A 22,514-nucleotide genomic window follows, 5' to 3' on the forward strand; every position below is an offset into this window, starting at 1 on the left:
AAAGTGAGCCTGAACCAGTTTGATATAAAGAACCGATGTCAGGGTTGCTTACATCATGGCACAGATAAGTGGTATGAGGCCCTGGGCTACGGTGAAGACTCAGGCTCGGGATGAGAAAAACTAAACAACATCAATCATCTGGTGTCATACCAAAAAGTGATTTCTAGCATTTGCCAAAAAATGACTGCCTGTAATTAAACTGTTGTAAATTGACTTGTTGATCTTTAATCTGTCAATCATATTTCAAAAATGAATGACATCAAGTCATTTTAATCCAGAAAGAATATTCCTGTCACAAACTAGAGGTTTTTCGGCACAACATTTACAACGGAGAAGCTAGCTGAACTCTCCTGTTAAGCTAGTTATGTTGAGGGTTGAGATATTCTCTTTAAAAACATAATTACTATAAGTAAAAACATCATAATTAACTTTTTGCAGTGTGATATTTGTTTTGAGTGTGCTATAGAAGGACTTCTTGCTGTCTGTCCCGACCTTGGTAAAATTAAAGTACTTAGTTTTGTTTTAAAAGGAAATTACATTCATAATGATATTTCTTATCTCTTACTGAGAGGTCTGCTCCGACACAGTGAAAGGAAATATATTTCATTAAGCAGTGTAAAATCTCTCCAAAATACAAACTAAGCTACAGCTGGACAGAAAAAAAAAAAGATGGACATCACCCATTGGTTCAAGTTCCAGCAATGAAGAGTTATCATTTTGTACAATGGCATTTTTGGATTTTGGGAACTAGAATGCTGTTAGTGTGATTAAAATAATATTTGCCTAATAATTGCATAGAAAAATACTCTTAAAGAGACCAACACCACAAACATGGTTTGCAAGTCCAGTTCAGGGGCTCGTATTAGCTGAGGAGATGCCTAGCTTAAAGCTGAAACAGCATCCACCTGTCAGTCAAAGGAGACGCATCAGTTACAGTGAGTCCTAATAAACTGGTGAAACAATTGGGGGGGGTGGGGGAGCACAGCAATACAACTGTTGTGACCAAAACATGTTTTGATACCAAAAAGATTGACTTCTGCTGTTGGGCAATTTAATAAGAGAATTTACTAGAATGGACTCATTTTGGAGCAATCCTCAAGTGGCCATTACAGAAACTGTTTTTGGCACTTCCACCTTGGCTTCATTTTCAGCCTTGGAGATTGCTGCTTGAACATAACAATCAGAACAATCAAAAGGCACAATCAAACCAAAATAATGCAATCCTCCTGACACAAGAGTCACAGTCGTCAAACAGAATTTCAAAATTCTGTGAAGTGACTTCACTGCAGCTGAGGGCCAGAGGTAATCTGGTTATAAACATTAGACTCTCCATATCCGTAGTTCATTTAGGTGGTAAAGATTCACTGTGTGGTCGTTAAAAACCCAGCTAAGGAAGCAAGCAGAAACATGGCAATAACAAAACCTATTGACATTTCTCTGAAATTAGAGATATTAAAGTAGTGGGAACAATGACAGCACAAAAAGAGGAAATACAATGAGAGAACTGTGCTCTGAAAGGCAATGTGTTCCCTCTGATGCATTACACATTGAAATTAAGCAGCCTTTGATGTCTCAAAGTCAGGACATTCACATGCATGCAAAGTAAGAAAAAAAAAAAAAAGTTGACTCATGACATGACTAACTCAAAGGAACTAGAACGAATAGTGTACAACCACACTCCAGAAGCAGCCTCAAATTCTCAATAATTACTAACAGCAACATTTTTCTCTTACCTCCCGGCAGAAGCTGACTATGTTCTCCCAAAGCTCCTTTGCCTCGCCCTCATCATTCCGTCGTCGCGCCTCTACATGCATGCTCTCCCTTCTCTTCAGAGGTTTAACCACCTTGCGAAGGGTGAGGTACTGCTGGGGTGTGTGGCATGCTGCGCAGTTCTTGGCTTTGATATCATTGAGCAGCGTGCATGCTGGACAGCTCCACTGTCCTACCTTCTCCTGGAGGCTAGATGAGGTGGAGGACGAAGAAGAACCAGAGGAGGCAACGGCAGAAGAGGATGAAGGAAAGCCCCGGGCCTGTTTACGTATTTTATGACCTGAGGATGATGAAGAAGAGGAAGGTGTGCAGGAGCAAGATGCAGTACCAGGCCCCACTGGGAGGCCACAATGTGTACAGCAGCGGGGTAGAGGCACCTGCTGCTCCTGGAAGCCATGCAGCTTTGAAGAACCACAAGCTGAGCACTTGGGAGCACCTGTAGGGTTGCGCAGGGTGCACTTAGAGCAGGCCCATGTGCTAAAGTCCGGGCTCGAGGGGCTTGCTGGGGTAAAACGTACGGTTTCACAGCCTACTAGGTCGATGAGGTCAGCACCACCCCTTGACGATCTGCAGGTCTCGCACTTCGCTGAGCTGCCTTGGTTGGCCACGGAGCAGCTAGGGCACTTCCAGGTAGAGGCTGATGTGGAAGCAACAGGTAGGTGGGGCGTCAGTGGGTGGTGCTGAGACTCTTCTTCCTCCAAGATACTGAGGCGCTTGCTGGGGTAAGAAGGTTCCTGGGGCTGGGCGTGCTTGGGCTTAGCTGGCCTCTGTGGGCCAGGTTGGGGTGGCACACTGGCAGCTGAAGGGGAAGTGGGGCTGGGAGTGTTGGTTCCTGGGTTCGGTGGGCGTCCCGGAGGCGGTACCTCTCGCCTGCTGCGAGGCACAGGATTGTTCTGGAGGGAGGAGAATGAAGTAAAGGTGGAGGCGAGGGCCTGTGAAGACACATGGGGAGCTTCTTGAGGATCACAGGGCGGGGCTGGGGGGGAGTCATCTGTTAGGTCAATCAGTAGCGGGGCCGAAGCGGCTGTGTGAACAGGAAAGCCCAATACTGGCGTGCGCACCTCAGGCACTACCAGCGCTTCTGGGGGGATTTTAGGCAGAGACAGTTTTCTAGGCCCACCACAGGCTGAGCATGAAAGCGCCACAGGGGTGTTGTGAAGTGTGCACCGAGGACAAGCCCAGCCCGCCTGCTGACCCTCCTGACCACCCACCTCTCCATTGCTCTCAGACCGCCGAAACACTTCCTCCTTAGCTGGATGCTGTCCATGGGGCTCAAGTAGCACTGTGGGGGTGATCGTGGGTGTTGGGGGCTCAGTGGGAGCAGAAGGGAGACCATTGGCAGTGGCAGCTATGGTGGTCGTAGGAGGTGTGTGAGTGGCGGGTGATGGACCAAAGCCACAGACCGAGCAGGCTCCAGATCCCTGCGGGTTATTGAGGGTACAGCGGGGACAGGTCCAGCGGTGTTCCTCAGTGCTGCTGAGGCGCAGGATCTGGTTGAGGTCGGGTTTCTGGCGTGGCGCCTCACAGATAGAACAGCGAGGTGCTGCACCGGCATTTAAGAAAGTACAGCGCCCACATGACCACTCACTGCCTTGCACCGCTGCTGCCATGGAGCCTGGAGAGTGAGAGTGGCTGGGAAAAAAAAGGAGAAAAAACAATGAGTCAGAACAGAATGAACCAAACAAATCAGTCAGTAATACATTTTGCCATATAAGTGCTTGGCAAAAATAGATGCATATTAACTATATTGCTGCATAAACGCGCAAGCTATTTCAGTCAAGCGAAGCTTAAAGTGTCAGCAGAGCAAGGGAGAAGAGAAGGAAACGTGACAAGATTTTTCTTATGGAAAAAGCCAGAGAATTCAGGGTGATCACGTAAAGGAAGAAAAGAGCAAACAGCAAAAACAACCCAGAAAACGCAAGACGAGGAGAGGCAGAAAGAGTAGAATAGAAAAATACAGCGCAAGAGGGAAAGATTAGTCAGTGCAGGGGGGGAAAGGGGAAAAAAATCAAATCTCCCTCCTGGGGGCACTGAGGGCAGTAAATCCATACACAATGGCCACCTGATTAGAGCCAGGGAGACAGCGCACAGTGAGGAGGAGCGAGAAGAGAGGAGAGGAGGCTGCTATCGCCTCAGAATACTAGGACAGTGTTGCTTGAGTTTCCCTAACTGACACTCACTAAAACACAGGCGAGAGAGAGGAGGGGGGGGAAAAAAGAAAAAAAAACAAAAACAAAACAAAACAGAGAACACACACACACACACACACACACAATCTTTTCCACTTCATATTAGCGGCTCTCTCCCCTCTCAGTGAATGTTAATGCAGGGTAGATGGGAGCAACTTAAGGTCACGTCAATCTCTTGCCCAAATGAATCTCAAATGGATGAGTCTATTAATTCTCACAGCGCTTATGACTCAGGCATATTTTAAATGGCAAGTCATTCATGCCACTGGAGTTACAGCAAATTTAAAGCTCGCTACTATCCACATATCTTAAGAGGACTCAAACAGAGAAAACAGCACAGAAAGAAATCCATCTATTCGGGCCCCTCGGTTTCTTTCCACCTCTCGCAAACTAAAACCTAAAAAGGAGTCTGTTACTGTGGATTGACGTGTGTACAATCCTTTCTGAGTGCCTGCAATTCAGTCAATCTGACTTATTGATAGAGGGTATATTAGGGGCTTGGAGGGAAGGCAGCACAGTCGGATACTTCCAACTGTGCAGCAGAGAGGGTTGGGGTGGGGGCGGATTGAAGAGGGACAGCCCCAAGGGACGGACACGGTTTCTATCTGGACAAACCCATAAATGTCAGTGTCACTCAGGCTGCTCATGTGTGAACACCAACAGAGAAGGTAATGTGGGGATTTTAGGATAGCTGAGGGGAAGGTGCCAAGAGCTAGGATACTTCAGTGTTTTTCACATTGACCCCAGCAGAGAACATGTTGCCCTCAAAGTCACTGAAGCTTGTTGATCTTCTGTGTGATATTTTGGTTGGAGAACTACATGTGCTGTGTTAAAAGATTTCGTTTAGGGCACGAGCCTGAAACCTTTACAATCAGAGCAGACATTTTTGTACTTCAGCTCTGCATTCCCATTGCAATAATGCATTTGTTGCTTTTTTTCATTTATAGACCAATGGTATTGGTCTTAAAAATATCGGTCAGGTTCTAATTGGGCAAATGAATCATAATTAAAAGTAATCTAAAACACCTGACAATTTATTAGCTTTAAAAATAGCCCAAATAAAAAAGGGAGAACTCCAGGTGCATATCAAGCAAACCAGGAAGACAGCTGCTCTACAGTCACAGGATTGCAAGCTCTAGGTTGGGGTAGAGGTTTGGCACTTAATTGTGACGCCAAACAAACACCACACCCACACCCACAGTGTGTAGCAGGTAGCAGTAAGTGTACTGGAAACAATGGTAACACAGGACAACCTTTAGCCAAAACATGAGAACCAATGACCTTAAACTCAGTAGTGCAATTGCTAAAGTCCCCACCAATGCACCCACAAAGTGGACTGGATAAATGACTGTCAAGGCAGGTGAAAAACAGACAAACAGCTGGGCATACAGAAGTTATAGTGAGATCTGAGACTCGATGTAAAACAAACTTTTTCTATAAAAGCATATTCTGATAATTCCTTGTTGCTGACACGGCAGTTTGGAGTGCCTGGGTCCTGCTCCTCTCCCCTGAAGTGCCATGTGTCACGGCCAGCCAACTGCCTTTAGTTCAACTTCATTAAACCTTTCAAATCAAGCGAATCCCCAGATCCCAGGGGGACCTCTTACAGACGACCTCTTGCTCCCAGCGCAATGTCTGTTCCTCTTGTCATCCCTTCTCCCAGAGGTAAAGAGGGAAATGACAAGCAGGAAGAAATGTGAACGTGTTACTTTAGTTGTCTCTTGAGTGTGTGGGTCCTCGCTGCTTGGTTGTATGCTTGCATGAATGCAGGCATCTAGCTATATTTATCCATAGATGCAGCACTGCTGCTAGTTTTATTGTCCACCTACATTTGTGTGTTTTCTCAGGATAGCAAAACTATAGAAGCAGAAGCAAATAGTAGCCTTTAGCACCCCTGAAGTCCACACTGTAAGGAGTAAATTCAGCCTTCTAATGATAAACAAAACATAGAACACACTTTTTCTTTAAAAGCACACAAACGCTTTTATCACTGCATTTATCTGCAATGTCTTCATGGCTGCTCTGCAATATTAAGTGCCCTTTTAGCCACTAACAAAAAAGGGGTGCCAATGAAGTAATGTTCATTGAGTAATAATATTAAGGACATAACTGACATTGTTCATCTAACCACAAAAAAAAGAAAAAAAGAAAATAAAGGTCTGTGGTGTGTCCTGAGACTACAGCCCTGTCTCCGCACCTTCAGCAGCTATGCTAAAAGTAGTTGAATTAAGTGGCAGCACTGTGCCAGCTGGGATGGCACATGTTTACATCATGTTTGGCTCTCTAAAAGTCTGCGTATCTGAGTGCCGCAAACATCAATGACGACAACAAGTGTCAACACCTCATGTTTGATGACAGATTCTACCCTGTGGACATTTATAACTGTCAGGCCTCTTTCATCTACAGCAAGAGAGCAAAGTTGCAGTGTCAGCCACGTGGAGAATTTGTCAAAGCAATTGATGTGGTTCTCACTGGAGCACAGGGATCACAGATTCATTATATTTCCATCTTTAGCTGACACCATGAAAGCTTTTTATTAAAGTGATCAGCCTCAAGGATTTTTTAAAATTATCTTATTGATACTAGTTATAAGCAGCGGTATTTACCTCTCACCCAGTACGGTGTGATGAACAACTATAACCTCTCAATTGGGGTTCTCAATGCATTTTGACTGTACTATGTGCACACCCAGTACAGTACTTTTCAAAAGTTTTGAGCTACCCTTCACTTATTGCATATTCAAACACACATGGAAATACTATATATAAATCAAAATCAGAGTTTGTACAATTCTAAGAAGCACCTTTATTCTTCAACCAAGTCTGAACTTTCTTAGTCAAGCTTTTGTTTTTTTTAGTAGTCTTCAGGAATAGTTCTCCAGACTTCTTGAAGGACAATCAAAGCTCTTCTTTGGATGTTTCTGCCTTTTGTTCTGTTCTCTGTCCAGATGATCCCTCACTGCTTCAATAATGCTGAAGTCTGGGCTCTGGGGAGGCCGATCCATGACTCATGTGTTTTTCCATCCAGGTATGATGTTATTGTACTGGTAGTTTGTTTGGGATCATGGTCAAGCTGTTGTCAATTGAGATACTTTCCCGATGGAAATTGAATTGTTGTTCAAAATCTGATAGTCCTTCAGTGTGTTCATAATTGAATCAGTTTTGACGGGATCCCCAACACCACTGGGTAAAATGCAGCCCCAAACCATGACAGAGCCTCCGCCATGTTGTACAAATAAGTGGAGACACTCACCAGTTGTACAAACTGACAATAATTTAAGCCAAATTTTCAAATCTTTATTTTTTAAAGGCCGGCTACCTTTTCTTTTGCCCACCACTTGTGCAGTTTCCCCAAATCATTTAAGGACACATTTTGTGGCACACAATTTCAGCTCTTTCAATAAACACCTTGTTGGTGCAAAAATACTATTACATGCCTATCAATTTGTGTTCTCTTTGGCTTTTTTGTACAGGTGACAAGAGACATTAAGAGTTTCAATATTAACAGGAACCTATAAAAAGTACTCCTGTAGCATTTGAGGACTTTCGATCAGAGGTCATGTTCAGAGCTGTTCAAACATAAATGAAACCAGGATTCCTGTAACTCTGCAATGTAAGAGGAAGAATGATTCACAGGCCTGGAGAACTACGGCTTAACCCATTTTTTTAAAACATTTAAATAAAGTCTGGCTGCTTGGAAACAAACTATATAAAGAATTGAGGGGTGGGTCAAGACTTGCACAGGACTATATGTACAATACATGCGTGCAGCAGAGGATGAAGTACTATAGCCTGTGATCCCTGGACCATACTTAAAAGGATGTTTTTAATGTACATGTTCCAGTCACTAACAAAAGTGTGCAGCACGCACACACATACACACAGACACATGCACACACCTTTTGTCCTTGGCCCTGTGCTCACTGGAGCTGGTCTAAAAGTGCCCACTTCAGCTCCTCTGTGTCGCAGACCTGGGCAGTCAGCCAGTAGCTTACACTGAAGAGGAAGAGAATAGAAGAGCACCCTCACCTCTAGAAAGCCTATCTTTCTGCAATGAGGCCCTCAATGAAGCCTGCTGCCCATAAAGTGGTTTCTCTGAAACTGGAATTTCACTTAAGTAAAAACATCTATAACCCTGCGGTGATTTCTCAACACTTCACTGGGTGTCAGACAATCAAAGTTTCAGCAGACTGTTATAAAGAGTACAAGTCTAAAATGTCTTAGTGGAAAATGAGCAAGTCTGTAATATTGCATAAAAAGAGTAAATTAACTTCCACAACTCAGGTGTCTACAAGGAAGTCTTCAGGGTTTAGATAAGAGTACCTACAAACAGCAAACATAGTCAAGATGATCAGTATCTACAGCACCCTGGATACAAGAGATGTCAGAAAGGCTTTAAGAAATGCTACAAAATCACTGATAACTGTGTCTAAGGCCACCTATGGCTCTGGCTACTTGGATTCATTATACATACTGAACTCTAATGCGAGATCAAACGAGGGGAATCTTGCCAGTCTCTCCCTGCCTCGCTGTGAGACATTTGGCCTTTGTGCGACAGTCATTAGCACTGCCTTTCCAAGGTTGGCCCCGAGCCCAGGGACTGAGGGGAAGGTGTGGAATCGCCACTGGCCATTAGAGGCGCAGTGCTCCTGATTTACTCATTCAACACAAACATAAGCATGGCCACAAAAAAAAAAAGAAAAAAAAAGGATGTTATCAGCACAGAAACTGTGGCTGCTGTTGGTAGCCTAGCTCCTTAATGACTGACCACTTTAACGTTTTAATTTTTGCATTTGTAGTACTCACCGTATTTGTCTTATAGTACAGTGTCAGTTCTTCTGTACAGTGCAGGCATTGTGATTTTTATTCTTATCTAAAAACGTGCCAAAAATGTCAGCTTCCCACAATTCAAGCATTTAACCTGCTGTCTAATAAATGAAGTCTGACACAGGACCGAGCAGAAATATAAAGCGAGTCAGTCAGCACTTCAGAGATATTAAATGACAGATGGCCTGTCAGTTACCGTAGCGCAAGTGTCATTCAGGCTCTATGACAGTTTGTCTAGCTGAGCTTGAAATTTTTTTGCAAAACACACGTTTCCTCAAAGCCTTGACAACAAACATTAACTAACTACGCCGCAACTATACAGAATCCCATGACCTCAACATAATGTTTACTCAAAATTCTTGCTGCCTGCCTGAGTGCCAGCTGATACGTTTCTTATCATGTGCGTGCACTTGGGACATATATCTGAAAGGAACATACCGAGTCAGCTCTCTGGTATGAAAACATACTTGGCAGACAAAACGCAGACTCCAGCTGTAGGTTGGTGTCGGTACATTTGTGTGCAGCTTGTAGTGAAACACTGATCCAGTGAATATCAAATAGAATTGGCTGCCTGCGAGCCAATTTGATTTTGTTAAAGTGAAGGAATTTTTCTATCAAATCTATCTAAGCTGAGCTCAGTTTCTGAATGAGGTGAAGCAAACTTGCTCCGCTGTGGGGTGCTCCTATTTAATAATGTATCCAAATGCATACACTGCTGGTTCGAGCCTGCCAGTACACCTTACACGCCTGTCTGACGGGAAGAATTGTAAATGTAGCTGCTGCTCTTACACAGCATGCAAGACAACAGAGAAACAGTGTGAGAAAAATCTTGCAAATTTAGTGTCTCACATTTAAATTCAGGTAGCACGACGCAGCTGCCTAATTTAACATTTTCATACAATCGCTTTAATTTTCGGCACTTAATTACTCATTCACTTAAATCAGAGCATTTAACATCGTTAGGACTCGTTTTTGAAATTTTGCTTGCAATCAGTGAATTTCTACTTGTGCTTTTTCTACTTGATGTGTCCAAGTAGGAATTGCTGGCCTCTAACTTTGATCAACTGTGCTCAACTTCAAACTCAGCAGATTCGTTATCACTTTTTCAGGTATGTAAACTCTGGACTCTGACTCTTAAGGATGTGATTTCCAGGATGTGTGTGACCATGGACTGAATGAGTTTAGATATTAACAGGTCATCATAACCGAAGCGCCTGTAGCATTTACGTTCATGGTTGTTGCTCAAACATAAATAAAACCTGTTCCTGTAACTGTGCAGTATATGAGGAAGAGCAATGCAACACAAGTGACTAATAACAGACTAGTGTGCACTACTACAAAAAAAAAAAAAAAAAAAAAAATGAAAATAATCTTTTTTTTTTTTTTTGACTGGAAATTAGAACCAAAAGCAGCACAGTGTGAGAGTGTTTGCACAATTTGTTTACTCTGGAATATAGTATTCCTGGGAAGACTAACTTTGTAGTGACAGCTCTAGCTCTGTGCATGCAAAGTAGCACCGCATGACCCATATCAGTGAGGATATTAGCCATTTGCTGATCCACTGGTATTGGCATTTATAAACGGCCAATAAATGAAAATTAAGAAATAAAAGAAGAGACTGAAAAAACACCCTTCAAAAATATTACGAGTGTTGACGATGCATAGCTTATCCACCAGGGGGCACTCTGCAACATCACAGTTGGCAACATGCCAGCTGAGTAGGGTCTGAGGCTAGACAAGTAAATAAATAACTTGACATGACAAATTTGTTTCTGGGATTGAAATTCTGATATTTTAAAATATCAGAATCAGTTTTGAAAAGCTGATATTTCAGTCAGGATCCTCAAAGTACAGATTTTTCAAACTTGCAAAAAAGTGTTCTTTAACAGTGTGCTTTAGTAAAAAGGCATTTATAGTGCATTAAGGGCCACAAGAATTCTGCATTATTTTTAAGTTACCTGTTAGATCACTGCACTAAACATGTTAGTGTAACTGAGCTCTTTTCAGACTTTACTTCCTGTGGTGAAAGCTGGCCAAAGACGTAAGCCGAGAATCCCGACAAAAACAAAACATGAAAACATCCAAGCAATGATGGAATCAAGAACAACCAGACTTTCCAAATACTTCAAGTGTTTGTTATTGTAATTTACTGTGTGCCATTACTCACAAATATATTTAAAAACAACAAAAAAAACTTTCAGTTTCAGCTTTTGATGCCTGCGCTGCACACAAAACACACCCTTTTGCCCCAAGTAATCATCCACCAAACCTCCAAGGCTATGATGGGAAAACCCTGGCTCAGTGAGCCACACAGTAGTAGAAGGTGCGACCTGGCCAGTCAGCCAGTGAAACCTGCTCCTTCAGTGCTGTTGGAAGCTCTTCCTCCTACAGCGCAGGACAACATGGGTGTGTCCATCGACAGTTTCTAGTAAACGTAGTTGAGTTTTTAATTTCATACTTTGAGAATATGCTGCAACTGACTATTTGCATTGTTATTAAACCCCAATAATTCATGCTTAATCATCCAGGTAAGTAAATCCCAAAAGGTTGGTTCTGTTCATTTGGACCAAGTGTTTTCAGTGGGAGAAACAATTCATCCAAGTGACTTCTTCAGTCTCAGCTGACTGCAGGTTTTCCTAACCCTATAAACAATACATTTGCACAATGACTGAAACTAGCCCACTGAATGAACAATGGGGCAGTGAGGAGCTCACCGCTGAAAACACTATGTCCAGATGAACAGAATCAACCTTTTGGGACATTCTGGACTGTTTTTTGTATACTATGTCACAATACTTTAAACCCTGTAACACCAAATTGTGTCATTTCTGATGGAAGTCTCAAAAACTACATCATGTTTGATTTTTATTCCCTCCAAAAACCCAAATTAATTGCACTATAATTTTTTGGATAATAAATTGCCAAAAAATACTGGATGTAAAATATGATACAAACTAAAATCTATATAAAAATTTTTTAATTTAATTTCTTTTTATAATTATTTTTAAATACTCAATTTATAAAAAAAGAAAGCAAAAACAACAAACTTGAATTTCCTGGTAATTTTTTCATGGTTCAGGCTTTACAGGGTTAAAGTCAATTTCTCTCATTTTACAGTGTAATTCAAAGTAAAAGCATCAATCAATAACTCAATATAAATGTCTCCATCGATAGTTCAATATCAGGGCTTCCTTGCACTAACATGAGGTCTGTTAAACCTAATAAATGATCAATAATGCAAATAATTAAGGCTACAGTGCAGTCCGGTGTGTTATACTTTTTTAAATTGCCAAAGCTTATTTTCCCACAGGATTAAACTCCTATGATAAGGTCCGTCGAATGTAAACAATCTCCACAGTTGTTTTACTTTCTTGGAAACCAGTTTTATTACAACGCAAGTTTATCAGGAATGACTTTAATAGGCCATGTAAGCCTGGATGTCTCAGGAGAGCGTGACTGTTTTGAACTGCAAGACAGGCTCCAGATGTAGCTCCCACACAAACACACTCAAAGTGAGGCTTCTCTGGTGGTAAATATTCAGATGGGTTTTTTTGTTTTTCTTGAGTGAGCGCAGGGAGAGAAGTGGAAATATAGAAACTTAAAACTTATATAATGTTAGAAAAAAAGTCTTGGTTGCTGTGCACTTGAAGATGAACAGATAGATGTTTTTAAAGTAGAAGAGAAAATGGGGGTGATTTTCATAACTGTCAGCAGGGTTTCAGAGCCCTGGCATTCCTATTTGTACTTTTTATATTATTTTTTTTTACCTCTTACATGCAAACAGTACTGGCAGGCAGTAGGAGTGGCAACTCTTCTTCGACAGCACAGAGCTTTTTATTGGAGAGAAAAAAAGAGAGACCTATCAGACACCAATATGTCCTTGGATCAGACGAGCTGTAAAAATGGATAATGAAAGCTGAAACATTCTGCTGCTTCTGAACACACCCTGTGTGCTGTGACGGGGATTAGATCAGCACTTTTACACCATCTCTGCCACACTCGAGAAAACCGAGAATTTATTTTAACCCCCATCAGTAATGAATGCAGCCTGCCTGTAACAGTCTCACAGACAGGAACTTTTTGACTTTAGTAAAGTACTTTTCTCACTTACAAGACTAGAGTACGTGTTCCTCCTTAAAAAAAAAAAAAAAGATACATTTCTGTTACGTGGAAGTTCTTTCTGTTTTCTGAAGAAACTGATGAGTCAGGGTCACCGATTAACAGGAACCTGTTTTTTTTCCTACATGACAGGTAATTCTGTGATGAATATGACTCACTCACATCAACCCTTATGGGTTTTTTTGCAGAGATAAGCCATTAAGTGATACTTGTTTGCAGTAATCTAGAGCACCAGCAGTTAAAAAGAAACTTGGTGACGTGATACAAAGGATTGGAGACAGCAAAGCCTTAATCACACGGGACAATAGAAATATAATTCAGAAAGTTTTAATTAAGTCTTTCCAAGACTTCTTGAGATAGAACATTAAGATGGGCAATTTTAAGATGTTGACAGTGGTACAAAGACTCATACCAGACGAGCTCTTTTGAGAAATTGCCCTTAGGCAGCCAGAAAGTACGGGAGAAACTATACACTGAGAGCAACTTTAAAAATTAAACACACATTCCCTTGTTATGAAACCTAAATATTATTGGAAGCTTTACACAATATAACCTTTGCTTCTAAACAGAGTAAATCAGTGTGTGAATTTCTGATCAGTTTCAACATTTGTATTCTCACTTTTTAGTTCACACTACTTATGATGAAGGACTCAAACCATATATGTATTATCACACTGATTTAAGAACTACCAATCACTTCTGCAAATACCAGTGAGAAAGGAAAAAATGGAGAAAAGGAATGAAACAATAACAGCGGCTTCTGACCTCTCGCTGTGCCCTCGGTGAATATTTCACGACCAGCGCTCGTTTTTTGATGGGTGAATCTGTCAGCGGTGGAGACAGCTTCAGACATTTGAATCTTTAAACAGAGGAAACTGTCTGACTGGGTTGCAACAGACATCAGTAATGGAGCAAAGCGAGCGCAAGCAGGAAGCTCCAGAATCAGAGAGGAAGAAGGGAAAGAGATGGCAGGGGCACAGAGCTAATCTGAAGTTCCTGGGGGCACCCAAATCTGAAGGGGCCGAGGACACTGCTGACGCAGCTGTGCCTTGAGCCCGGGGGCAACTTCTAAAACAGTTCCACCCCTGTTACTGCGACACAAATCTAACCCGGGAAGGCAGACCAGCAAAAACCACCTGCCACGGGAAAGCACTAGTTTCTACGTGAAACCATTAACATTAACGTGAATTATACCCTTTCTCCATAGGTGTAATTCAGCAGCAGCAGAGTTTTCGTTCTGTGCGAGACAGACAGGTTATTATGTGCCGTCTTATCTTGGGCCCAGTGGAATTAGGTTACTGAACATATGCTACACATTTCCATGGCAACAAGAGTGGGGAAATCTGGAATCATGTCATTTGCAGAGCCAACGGGCGTTTTTGTTTTTTTTCCTCCTCCTTCTTTTCCCCTGCTGCATCCCTGCACTGTTTTCCACAGAAAGCCACGCTGTGAGACAACGCTTCCATGCCAAGTCTATTCTGGTTGGGGACTGTCCTGACGCGGCCCTGTCTCCATCAGATGAGGCAACGGCAAGGGAGAGAACAGGCTGAAATAATTCAGACATAAACGCGGCCAGCGACCATGCTTGTTGAGCCCAAGTGGACCTGTTTTAATCCAATTAAAGAGAGCACAGCCAGTGGAACGCGGTCGCAATAAACGCCGTCATCCATCATGCTGGGACAGCAGAGACTGGGAGCAACTCTGCAGAGAGCAGACACCGACCTTAGGGCCCCCGTAATGCGACGTGTAACGTAGGATGCTAGGAGTATGCGGCTGAAATGCAATGAAGCAGTCACATTTGTGACTTCACACTATAAGCACTGTGATAAAACTTAACTGCGCTGCCGTAATTACAATAGCGTCATGACTGAGATTCCAAAGTTGCATAACACTGGCTTCCTTTATAACATTCATCTTATCTGAAGACAAGCAGTCACATTAACAGAGTGTGCATTTCTCTCCTGTATATTTGTGAGTTTGCTGGCTCGCTAAATCGCTTTGGAGAATGACCTGAAAAGTAACAACGTAAGAAATTCAAAAATAAATAAATAAACTGAAACACAGGCATGTAAACTTTCACACTTTTGGCGTGAGACACCTTTTCTCAGTCTTTTTCACACTGCCACATGAATCTCTCGCAACAAATAACAGGAAGTCTCAAAGCTGACGCTTTACCCAAAAATCTTTTTCTTTTTTCTTAAGTTCGGCACCACACTTGTACATAAACAGCACAGAGAGCACAAAAGACACAGTTTGTGCCCCATTAAGCTGCCGGAGGCACACACAAAACCCCTCTCCAAAAGTCATTAAACTCTTCTCATATATGTTCAGTTTTTCCTTCATTTACTTTACTCTGAAATCTCAGATCCATTACAGATGTGAAAATACTAGCTTACTTACTCAAGCATTTTTACTGCAGTAACGAGTAGGTTATAGACCAGAGTAAAGATGTAAATGTCCGGTTTGCCAAAAAAATAAGAGGAGCTGGAAAAATGTGTTAATTCCAGCTGTTTACAAAAGCCTATTTTCTTTTTTTCCTTTTTTTTTTTAATACCTCCAGCATCAGAAAGCCTTAGAATCCTTCCATGTGCGCTTAGAAGGAAGAGAGTTGTACACAGTTACACACTGGACAACAGTCATAACCTCATAGATTGGGATCTAAGGTCACGTACACATATGGTGGATGCTTCAGGCTGTGATGCCTGGGTAAGAATGTGTACACACATATTTACAACCCAATCGTGTGTCAGTCAATAGTTTCCTTCACTCTCATTGGTAGCTGCTTGATTGATTGATTGGTAATTTATTTCAACATGTGAACAATATACAAGTACATTTAGAAAAGAAAACAAGAGAGAGAAAAAATACTATACAAATTACAATGAGTAGCCTAAAGTTTGAGAAGAGTTTAACTTCTCTTGTCCTCCCGTGTAGACAGCCCTTAAACAGAGTAATTTTGTGTATTTCACGTCAGACAGTTGAGCTTATTCTGCAGAGGTGCATGGATATCAACCTGCATGGAAAGAAGGCTGCGGGTGCTGGCACAGCTAATGTTAGACACACTCAGCAGACTGATCAGTGTACAATTTCATGCACTGGGCTGAACGCCACATTTCACATTCAAGCCGCATTTAAAAACAATCTGATTATCGAAGAATGTGATTAAGAGACTCTAAATCCAAATGCAGAGACAACACTTAACCACATTGCTAAAAGTGTGCTAAAATGTTTCTGTCTTCTGGCTTGTTTTCTTACTTTCATCCAAGTCACTTAGTCTGACATTTTTTTCCTCACATTTAATGATTAGTATATTAGTCCCAAAGACTATCAATAGATCTGTTTCCTATACCCTCTTCAATTATCAAATTAGCTACCAATTTACAGCTGCCATGTTAAGATGCATGTGTACCTAATGCAGTAAGTGTCACTTGACGCGCCATCAGATCTCAAACAGTTTATAACATCATGTGGCTACTGTGGCTAGTTCTGTCACCCTCACTGAATTTGAGCTGTGAGCCACATTAACGTCTGAACGACAGAACGCCACTGCTTTAAAGGATTAATGAAGCCAGCAATGCTATTAAATGTCCCATTTTGGGAGTGTGCACAAGTGCACTTATGTTGCACATCTCTGTGTGATAAGTGGGCTGTTATCATGAGTGAACCTTCACAGCTGAGGTGCTGAATCAAGGCACACAAAAACACTTCCCAAAGTCAATGGGGTTTACTGCTGGACGCAAACAAACTGAAATTACTCAAGGACAAGTCTGTTCATGCAGTCTCCAAGGTAGAGGGGAAAAAGAAAGAAAAAGGAGGGAAAGAAAATGGTTTATAGGGCAATATATTAGAGAATAAAGCGTAAGAGAATTGCTGAAGTTTAGCTGGGCTCATGGTGTACTGTTGTTTCTATATTTCATGCTCTGTCACAGCTCAGCAAAGCTTGCCTAACGTTGTTAGGCTCACACAGTGGTGTGTACATGGACAAAAGACTGAGTGAACATGAGAGAGAGGGTGAGTGGGGTAGATGAGAGAGCACGTTCAAGTGGTACGGCAATGTCTTTCTAAAACATCTATTGTCTGTGTGTGCGTGTGTGTGTGTGTGTGTGTGTGTGTGTGTGTGTGTGTGTGTGTGTGTGTGTGTGTCCCTCCATGCCTTCCAGCAGCAGACAGAAACGGACTGCATGCACTCGACTGACTGAGAGTGTAGTCTGATTGGTGCTGAAGGCACAGTCTTGTTGCTACAGAGATGCACAAACAAAAGATTCTGCTGAATGAAAAGCAAATAAACTGTATGATGTCAAACTACACTGACAGTACGAGCCAGATTTAAGTTTTAATCATGAATTCAGCAATATTTACGGAGCCATGCTCGAGCCTGGGCATTGAAAAACACGCCTGGTTCCTTATCTTGGCCTACAACACTCACAAAAGAGAGCCTACATCTCCAGACTTCTGCTTCATGGTTAAATAAAACAAAACAAACAAAAAAAAGAAACAAAAAAACCCCAAGAGAACCTTGAAACAATAAGACAAGGAAGCCTTGACAGACTTAACTGTTAAACGTGGAGCAACTGCAAGCAAAGCATTGACAGCAGTGGGCAGGAATCAAGAAAGATGAAAGCCCAACTGGAGACTGATTGCTGAATAAATAATGACATCCATTGTGGGGAAATGTGATCGGCCTCTCTGAAAATCAATAACTAACAACCAGACCATGATGCCCTGAGTGACTCAGCAACAACTTCAATACACTGCAGACGGTCGATATCAACTGCCTGTTCTTGTTCCGGGAGACATGACCTAAAAAAAAAAAAAAAATTTAAAAAAAGAGGGGAAAAAAGGCAGGAGGAAAACTGGAAACACTTCTAAATAGGTTTCTGTGAGGGCGGTTGGGAAGATCAGGCTTTGGAAGAAAGTCAGTCAAAACTGCCAGATGTGCGGCACATTCAAAGCTTCTCACAAACTCCTGTGTGCCGCTGTTCTGACAGCGAATCAGAGATTCAGAAGGCACACACCAGAACAATGGATTAATGCAGCCTTTCTTGCAGATGCACTGAGTGAATCTATCTTATTCATACAAAAAGGAATAGCGTTGTCTCTTCCACAAAGGAGTTTGTTCAGCTACACATAAACCTTTCTCAACCCAAAACTCTGAAAAATCTGTGTTTTACTCTGAAAACTCACAGCTATGTTTGACGGGCAAACTGAGGAGCCTCTAAAACACAGAAAGGGTTATTTTGTGGGTCAACAAATAGATATCCATGATCACACTAAATTCATATTTTAATTAATCCTTTGGCAGGGTTTCATTGCATTGGTTTCACTGAGCCTAGGTCATTCCATCTGCCCATTCAGTCCCCTCTGCCCTGCCTCATTTGCAGCACATACTGTACAGCCGAGCTAGGAGGAGGTGGGATTTTGTTTGACAAATCCGGCTTAGTCAGATTTTGGGTGCATCATAGAAAAACATCAAAATGCAGGCTTTGATTAGATAAGCTTTGATGAGACAGTGGATTTGATCCATAGCTGAGGGGTTAGCGAATCCTCAGTAAGCGTTTCTGTAAGACTATAAAAGAGAGCGCAGCACATTTCTTAAGCCAACAACGCAAATGAGCAGCATCACTCAATTGCAAAAATTAAATACCTCTTTAAGGCTGCCATTAACTGCCCCCGACCCGACCCGAGTGTGCTCAATGTGAGAGAAGTGCTTGATTGGTTAGACAGCGCTGCCCCTTACCTGCGCTCTCGATGAGGCAACGGCTGCTGCTGCTGCCGTGTGATGAAGGTGGTACCCCACACGGGGCTGCTGTGGCTGTTCCTGAGCCAGCCCACAGGGGGTGACGAAGGGTAGGGGGTACTTCGAAAGCCATGGTCCGACTCGGTCTCTGCAGTGAGAGACGAGGCTGAACTCCCCATCACCACGGAGATAAGAAGTTAGTTTCTAAATGTTGTTTTTTCTGTTTTGGGGGTTTTCTTTCTTTGTATTTCCCTAAAGCACCAAATATGACAAGGGATCCACTGTTGCACCCAGTTGGGCACACAGGAAGCCTTCAGAAGAACACAAACAACCCTTATCATGTGGTCTTTGCTTCCCGTTGGCAATTTTCAGCTACGAATATGAAGAATTTCCTCCTTCAAATAACACCAAGGATCCCTCTGGGAAAGAAAGTATTTATAACAAAAAAAGAAAAGAAAAAAAACAGCAACAGGATGGCAAATAGAAAAAAGAAGAAGAAGGGTACTCAAATGAGTTTAACTTGCAGGTGGCCAAGTATCCACAACAGGGTGGAAGTTCTCAATTCAAACAGTAAATTGAGGCAAGAAGCGGCGATTCCAATGGAACAGCTGGCGTCACAGAGGAGAAAATACAATTTTCTCACAGCAAAGCCTTGTAATTCTCCCTTTTGTAGACTTTAAGCTTGTAACACTCTGCACCAAGTCTTCCATAGTGCCACTCATAATTCCTTGCGTGTTCATTCTCACACATCTCCCCAGCCTGTGCAGCAAAAGTCTTGTGCTGCTTCCTCTTCCTTTCACACATGCTCGGAAAAATGTCTCAAAAAAAAGGAAAAGGAAAACGTGTGCACGTAAAAGTGTTCACTGTCTTAAAACTTTGCAGCAACAAAACCAGACACCTCCAAAAAGTGTTACGTTTAAGATAAACTCGCAAAAGGACACCAAGATGACCCCACTGTCCATGAAGTTAGCTGATAATGTTGCAGATTAGTAGTGGCACAGATGATGTTGTAGAAGGGGGGGGGGGGGGGGGGAAGAGTCACACAAAAGTTATTTGCAAGAAGGAAATCAATGCATCGCATTTCGTGGGAGCAGTGTTGGCAACACTACAAGTATGCAAATAGCCAAGTGTCCCCTTTCAGACATTCAGTCTGACTAACAGCTGCTGTGGAGGTTTACCAGTAAAACAGCCCAGCTGCATTTCTCTCACAGGAGAAAACATAATGTTTGAAAGCGTGAGGAAGGGCCATTTCACACAGATCAATTCGGAAATGTGCAGAATCCCTGCACTTCACGTGAATTAAATCTCAAAGCAACACCGGCCACGGGCGTGTTTACCTCAACAGCTGTCACAGCACGAACATGTTTACAACTCAGTTTCAACTTTTGAGCAATATCCAAGTAAACACCCGAGAGCAATGCTCCGTGTCATGCTGCGGTGCTGTGCCAGCACAAGGACTGGAGATGATCCTAGATTCTTCTGTCTGATCCCACAGCCTAGGCAGGCCACTTCAGTTCATCATCTTGCGCTCGGATTTATGCGGGGTTGCCAGTTTGTCATAGCAGGTCTATGCATGCGAAGCGACACAGGGAAAGGAGTATCCCCACAGCCACGGCGTCAGAGACTAACTACATTTGCATGGGTGATTTTAGGAGTATCGACAGTTTGTAAACACCCCGGTGCTCCCTGGTCTGCTTGAGCTTTGATAGGCATCAAGTATTAGCTGATCGCTGTGCCCACGGGTCGCTCGCATGGGATCGGATCCGTAGTTTGGCTTTACGGGTTCGGTGAACGTCACACTAAAAACACACGCGTATGTGAGCTTTCAACTAAGTCCTGTTAGCATAACTGCAAAGCGTTACTCATTTGAAAAAGAAAGAAAAAAGGTGATCAGTTTCCACAGCGGTACACAGGGCCATGGAGAGTAATGTGCATGAAGCAGGAAGCGATCCGCAGGCTTTGGGAGAAGCGTGAATACCCGAAGATGTTTCGTTCGTCCAGGCAGGAGAAAGAAGAAGAAGGAGCACTCGGTCGCAAATTTCACCATCTTCCGCCGGCTCCACTCCTGCGTGCGCTCATCTCATATTTCCAGCGTTTGGGATGTTAGTCGCTGAGCCTCGCTGCCTTACATCAGGAGACATCCTCGCCCCGGTCCCGTTATCGCCTTGGATGTGAGCTTGTTCGCAGTGTAAAAGCCGCTCCTCCCCATAATGCTTCTACATCTGGGTCCCGCTACGCGTTCCCAGCCTCCCATGCTCCCGTTATGTATTTTTCCATGTTTTAAGTCTCCCTCACTGATAGCCTGAGCGCAGTGGACGAGGATGCAATCTCCTCCAGCGGATTACTGGAGTGTCGGTAGAGCGCAGGCGCACTGGCCCTGGCGAGCAGAGCAAAGCTGGAAGGCTGCGTTCAAGAGATTTAAATAAACCCCAGTAGAGTCCAAGCTTTAGAGGTCTCGCTCATTATTGTGAATAGGAGCGACGTTAGTAATGAGTGTGTACGGCAGCACAGGGGCAAGATGAGGCATGCCAGCCGTAGGAGAGCACGAGAATAAGAACAATACACACTGTTACAGCTGTCTAGCCTAAATGTTATGTGTTTTTCTGTTGGTTTCCGGAGACAGATTTCTCCTTTGGTCACTTGCAGGCAGAGCACTGAAGGGTTAAAGCAGAAGACAGCGGTGACTGCAACACTCATCACTGCTCAACTGTCCCTGCACATTACTGAGATAAGCCTTCAAACTTCCCCCACTGCTCTCTTCCACTTCATGTAACTTTGCTGCCCTCATTCCTGATCCCTTCCTCTATCTTTGAACTCAGTGTTCACCAGCAAAATACACACATGAAAACACAGGAGTGGCCAGAACATTAACAGGCTCAAACCACATCTTTTTTTTTTTTTTGCTTTTTCTCCATTTTCTTCTTTAATAAAGTTAAGTCTACCTGAGCTACAGATCGTGGAGAGACTGACTGCATGGCCAATTATCTGTCTGGACCTCAGCTTTTTGTAACTGGAAGGGTGTAATCTTCATGACTCCTCAGTGGAATGTGTAAAGACATAAACTGGTTTGTCTGGAAATGTTCCAATTACAATTCCAGTGAACAAGCAAGCCTACAGTATGTAATGCAGCTGCTGATGTAGACTCAAGTCCAAGCTCGACACCGGAGGGTGTTGCTCAAGACCAACTGCTTCTCGCGGAAAGACGTAAACAGGGAGCTTACTGTATTAGTAATACAATTCCATTTCCAAAAATGAAACGCTGCTTACACAACAACACTGGAGTGGTTTCACTTAAGCTCACTGAGTCACACTGACTGAGACAGGAGAAATCATCATCACTGTAGTACTGTAATAGATAGATGGGTTACTAAAGAGTGCAGATCTGGCAAAAAAGAGAGGGAGAGGGAGAAAGAGAGAGAGAAGGGGTAAGAGAGGAAGGAGTCAAGGGACTGCAACCCTTTGTTATGGGTGCACCTGTCCAAGCACCACCTGTTCCACTGCAAGTCAGCACCAACAGCTGACACAGTTAGTGCCAGAGAGCCAGAGACAGAGACAGGGGTGAGAGAGATTAGGTTTCATTTCTAATCTCCAGGGACCCACTGGGGAAAAAAAGGGGGAAAGGAGGTGGGATGTGAGCTGATTTTCACAGTACATTGTAAACTGTCATTTCTACACAACCCAGCGTGTTCGGGCTGACACTATATTTACTCCCACCAGTGAACAAAGCACAGCAGGAATAATTAACCCTTCATGATCATTCCAGGTATAAAAACAAAACACCTTTTATTGACACTCTAACGACAAAACTTCAGACTATTGCCACAGTCCAGGCCTCAAGACACACACACACATTCGTAATATTGTCCAACCAGC

General features: G+C 42.9%; 1 protein-coding gene across 2 annotated transcripts in view; it reads right to left on the bottom strand.

The window, feature by feature from the left end:
* capn15 (calpain 15) overlaps positions 1-22,514 on the bottom strand; it is a 44,890-nt gene that overhangs the window by 21,517 nt on the left and 859 nt on the right. Inside the window, exons 1-2 of one of the 2 annotated variants that reach the window (XM_026178719.1) lie at positions 18,642-21,052; positions 1,734-3,402 (exon numbers count right to left, since the gene is read on the bottom strand). In XM_026178719.1, coding sequence (XP_026034504.1) covers positions 1,734-3,402; positions 18,642-18,820 — 1,848 coding nt within the window. In that variant the 5' untranslated portion in view covers positions 18,821-21,052. Of the gene's footprint in view, positions 1-1,733; positions 3,403-18,641; positions 21,053-22,514 lie in introns of those variants that run through there. The other variant, XM_026178720.1, reaches the window with a different exon arrangement.

Source organism: Astatotilapia calliptera, chromosome 8, assembly GCF_900246225.1.
Source record: "Astatotilapia calliptera chromosome 8, fAstCal1.2, whole genome shotgun sequence".
Taxonomy (NCBI): Eukaryota; Metazoa; Chordata; class Actinopteri; order Cichliformes; family Cichlidae; genus Astatotilapia; species Astatotilapia calliptera.